The sequence below is a fragment of the Rhagoletis pomonella genome, unplaced genomic scaffold, assembly GCF_013731165.1.
Source record: "Rhagoletis pomonella isolate Grant_MI unplaced genomic scaffold, Rhpom_1.0 Rhpom_scaffold_00007, whole genome shotgun sequence".
NCBI lineage: Eukaryota > Metazoa > Arthropoda > Insecta > Diptera > Tephritidae > Rhagoletis > Rhagoletis pomonella.
The window spans coordinates 28,307,303-28,312,593 of NW_023458561.1; the positions used below are offsets into that span (position 1 = coordinate 28,307,303).

The 5,291-nt window shown below is 33.2% G+C and overlaps 1 protein-coding gene across 10 annotated transcripts in view; it reads right to left on the reverse strand.

Annotated features, from left to right (window-relative positions):
* Positions 1 to 3,128: 3,128 nt before the first annotated feature.
* LOC118742517 overlaps positions 3,129 to 5,291 on the reverse strand; it is a 21,642-nt gene continuing 19,479 nt past the window's right edge. For 9 of the 10 annotated variants that reach the window (XM_036474649.1, XM_036474650.1, XM_036474645.1 and 6 more), the window contains one exon: positions 3,129 to 4,436. In XM_036474649.1, coding sequence (XP_036330542.1) covers positions 4,033 to 4,436 — 404 coding nt within the window. In that variant the 3' untranslated portion in view covers positions 3,129 to 4,032. The remainder of the gene's footprint in view (positions 4,437 to 5,291) is intronic. The other variant, XM_036474655.1, reaches the window with a different exon arrangement.

Consider the following 5,291-nt stretch of genomic DNA (forward strand, 5'->3'; position numbering starts at 1 on the left):
TTCCGACGAACTGATAACCTCCTCCTTTTTTGGAAGTCGGTTAAAAATAAAGTGCTTTAGTGTTTGACATGTCCTCCCGGGTTGATTAAGGAACAAATGTGCAAGTATTAATTACAAAAATTTTTAAATTCCCCCTGAAATTTGTATCCTTAATATCCTCTTGGAAAAGGCATTAGAAATTCAAAATCTTGAAGGATATATTTTTAAAGGACATTTTTGACATATTCCAAAAGGATAATTGAACACAAAAGTTATAATTAATCTTTTGGAAAGATATTATAATTTATGGTCCTTTGGCAAAAATTCTGACTATCTGGTAAAAAACAAAAAACTCAGGTTTACTAAATATTATGCCCTAATACTGTAAGGTAAAGTATGATAATACTGCCTTATGCACACTTCGATTGCTTAGTGAAATTACGGAAGCAAATCGGTAAAGCGATGAAAATAATGGTGCTATGTGAAGAATTTCTCGCAGAATATTTTTAAAATTTTATTTATTTTTCGTACAGACATTTTTTTACGAGTTCGTGTCAACCACTTCATACAATTTTCTTTAAAGATTCGTAAAAAAAATCTTTACAAAAATGAGATACTGCTAAATATTTCGTAAAGATTTCGAGAACTTTTGTTTGCCGGGTTCGCACTATTATAGTAAGTTCTTCAAGTTTTCATAGAATGAAAATTGGCTCCCAAGTAAGAGTTTTTTTTACAGTCTAGAATCTAGATACTAAATAAGCTGAGCCAGTGTTGTCGTTGAAAATTTTCAGAAAGTCGCAGAAAAGGGGTAATTGACGAAAAAAAAGGTCTATATATTTTTTTGCTTTTCTTTACTAGTAAAAGAATAAATCTTAGAACCAAAGTCAAAATCAAATTTACATGTATTATAAAATCTTTTCGCTGCTTAAACGTTCCGCTGTTGAATATAAAAAGTAAATAGCAGGCCAAGCTTTGCAAACATAAACAGCAAGTTTGTCAACGGTTAAAAAGAAACTAATTGCTCAATTATTTTCAGATCTCTAAAGGCCGTATCATACGATTGGTACATTTTTACAGATTTGTAAATTTTTTATATTGGGCTATAAACAACGAGGATAGCAATTACTGAAGATGGCCACAAAAGACTTCATTCATCGAATATGACGCAAATTTAGTGAACCAAAATCTGATATGAAATCAAATATTTATTGAACTACAAAATAAATATGGCTGTATAAAGCATTATTTTCATTACCAGGCCTATATTTCTTTGTTAACGCGTGTCACCGTCAAGTACTTTTATTTTTAGTTTTTTCTTATCTAAGATACAAACAAAGTGTTTTTAAGGACAAGATATGCTCCACACTGTTATGTGCTTCTCCCCATAGCTTTAATTCCAAGCGAAATTCTTATCAACGAAACATTATGCCGGTAAATCTTTTATTAGCAAAATGTCGAAATTTAATCAGTACTTATGTACTACAAATATAACCACAAATTTGATATTTGATTTATATTTAGGTAGTCAGTCTACTCAGGTGCGCGCCAAATAGCTTAGCAACAATAAAACTTGTTTAACGTTATGGATCTTTCACCAGTTGTTTCCAAAGTGGACTCCTACTATTTGAGGTTGAGTAAAAGTCGTTTTTATTTTCATTTTATTTGTAATTTTAACATGATATAAGCCTTATTTTTACTGAGATCGTATTGGTACTTACACTTATCAATAACTGCTTAATTTGGCCGTAATAGTGAGGAAGCTGGCTTTTCAAAACCATACAGCGCTTTATTATTTGTAAGATTTTTAAACCCTACCAGCCAGTGGCGGGTCAAGAAGGGGTTTGTGTTTTGAATATTTTAATTTTTCAAAACATTTGCAAACTACGACCTACTTTAACCACTTTTATCTGATTCCCATATACTATATATGGCGATACATATTTCTATTACCTTATTTCCCTATTCGATTTTTTAACAGGTGGCAACCCTATTCAATATATTTTCCACTACTACCTACTTACACCCCTTTCGTCTGACACCCATGTTGTGATACATATGTATGTAGTTCAATTACCTGTTTTCTTAATTCAAGTTCAGTTTGATTTTTTAAACAGGTGGCAACCCTCCTCCTACATGTAGTTAATTAATAAACCTTTTTAAACCCCATTTCGATTGATACCTATCTTTTAATAATCAATTTAACTTATTAGCTAGTTTCAATCAAATTTTTTAATAAGTAGCAACACTTTTCAAAAGAATAATCTTTTATTACACATCTACAGTGCAGAGAACTTTAATTTGACATCTCTATTTTAGAAAATCGAACGAACGGTGCAGATCTGATGGCATTAAAAAAAACGAAAAGACTACATAAGCAATATTGGCCGAGTTAAATAAAGCACGAGTTCTACTGTGTCAGCTAACGCCAATTGGAAAAGTGAAATGAAGCCAAGTCCTTCTACACTTGGTTTTGGACGCTTTCTTCTTCCTCGGCTACCACAGTGGATTTCGTTTTAATGCTTTCTGGGCTGGAGCGTCTGTGTCCATTCATAGAGCTCATTGTTCCATCGTCTACGGCGTACTAGCCGTCGCCAACGCGTAAAAGCCCGTATTTATTCCGAAAAATCTCTATTTCTGCATGTTTTCATAGTCCATGCTTCTACGCCCTATATCAGGCTTTACTTTTCAATTGCCTATTTAGTCTAAAATAGCACTTGTTGACAAGAGTGATTCTGTGTTGGATTTCGAGGCTGACATTACTATGGGGGTACTCAACAAATGAACGGGGTCTCGTCCGAGGCTGAATTTAGCTTTTCATTGGCAGAATTTTTAAAGTGGCGAATCTCTAACCCAGCAAAAAACCTATTGCTGGAGGGTTTGCCTTATCTTTTGCATTAGCTCGCTTGTGTTCGGTAGCTACGGAGAGGATACTTGTTGCAAACACCGGATGTCGTAAGCTGCTTGAACCTTGAATAGAATAAGTGAATGGCGCTCCAAAACTTCTGCTCCAGGAATTATACTTCGGTTAAAAGTCTACTAATGATTACAGTCATCAAACTACTGGGTATGTGGAAGACGGCATGTAAATTTAAAAAGGCATATTTTTGTTTTAAATTTTTAAGTATTTGGTTTTTTTTTCAAATTAAATTCATTTATTTTAAACAATTTTTCTTAAACTATTACATAATACTTTTTCGCACGTTGTGCGCTTAATAAATAAGTTTTAAATAATTTTCAAGTTCAAAGTACTTTTCGTTACTTTGTAAATAAAATTTTGGTGTTTTTACAGTTTCTTATCCAATAGTAAAGAAACTTAAAGCTCCGACTTATTACACTGGAAAATATTAGATTTCTATACTTTCGCAATTAATTCAGTCTTTGGCTTACACATGTAAAGCTACATATGTCTACAGTTTAAACAATAAAAAGGTTAAATGTCTAATAATTTACATATTTACAACGATTTATGTAACTACGCATGGCATGGCAATCATCGACGATTGTCAAGGTGAGTTACGTATGTACATGCATAAGTGTAGTGTGTATGTACATACATATGTTTCTATGTACACAAGTGGCTATTGTAAATATTATTCATCTCTGCTAATTACAATGCAAATTTACACAGCCACAACTTACTTAAATATGCATAGCATTACAAACATACAAATATGCGACTTTAACTAATAATATCACAGTTCATTTGAGACAATTATCTTTTTCTTTGCTTTGGATATACATATGTATGTATGTATGCACATAAAGGTACATATGTACATACATATATACATACGTATATATATATGTAGGTGTACTTGGGTACACATGTTCGCAGGTAGAGTTAGTTATTATCTATGGCTAAATCACTCGCACTTGTTCGTTGATTTAATTAAAATAGTAAATCTGAGACTTGGCATTGTCTTGGATTTTTCACCGTTTAACGAAATTTTTTTTATCACTGGTGATTGTGCCCATACGCACAGCACTCAAGCTGTTTTTAATAATTTCACGCCAACTAGAGTCAGCTAGCTATCTGCTTGCTTATCTTCAGTACTAATGTCCCAATTTCTCCAATTCATTCACTGTGTAGTAATTTATCGCTGGCGTTGTTGGTGTTGTTTGTGGTGTATGCAAGCTACTGCCATTGCTATTCGTGCTAACATCCTTGCTTCCAGGCCCAAACGGTATAACAAATACGCTAGTTCTAGCATCATGTTGCATTTTGATTACTGTCTCGTAGCTGGGTGGTGCGAACTCGCTGTACGATGGCGATGGTGTGGGTGGGGCAATTTGTGTTTCATTGTCCAAAACATTGCCGCGATTCTCCGTACAGCGTCTATCTGAGCAAGCCATGAGCAGAAAGAAGGCGGCCAATGCCAGAAATGTGGCTACATACCAAACGATCGTTATAATATCCATGGCAGTCTGTGATAATTCGTTGGATTGTTCGCGTACTGCTGTAAGAAAGAGTGTGAAGAAAGGTAGGCGGATTAGTAAGGAAAAAATAATTGGTAGCTATTTATGTACAGCTGAGGCAAAATAAATGAATGATGGTAGGAGAAACTAATGAGGAACATTTATTGTACTGTGATTAGTGAGTCTTGCTTAACCTTGCTTAAGGTTATACTTTAGTCTTTTTTCTATGCAGATCCTACATCTGTCCCTGTTCATCCTAATTACATTTATGTTACTCTGTTTTCCTTTATCTTTATACTCTATCGATAAAAAAATCGATAGTAACATCGAACAAAATGTCGATAACAAAACCGATAGAAATATCGATATCAAATTCGATAACAATTTCGACAGCAAAATCGATAACAATATTGATAGCAAAATCAATTAAAAAATCTATAAAAATATCGATAACAAAATCTATAAAAATATAGACAACAAAATCGATAAGCAATCGATAAGAAAACCTATATACAATCGATAACAAAATCGATTAGAGAATCGGTAAAAATAACGATAAAAATCAGTAAAAAATCGATATCAAAATCGCTAAATTATCGATAAAAATATCGATATTAAATTCGATAACAAAATCGATAACAACATCGATAACAAAACCAATAACTATATCGATAAAAAGTATTTACTTTCATCCTTGTATTTGTCTTTCTCTAAGTGTTATTCCTTAACGTTTTATTTTATTTATTTTTTAACTTATACGATGTGCATACACTCAAGAAGCACTTGTTTCAATTCGAACCATTTCCGTTGCACCATTTCCGTGTGTAATTTCCGTTGAATTTGCCAATTTACTCCCAACCAACCAACCGCCGCTAAAGAAGTTTCACTTCAAAAAA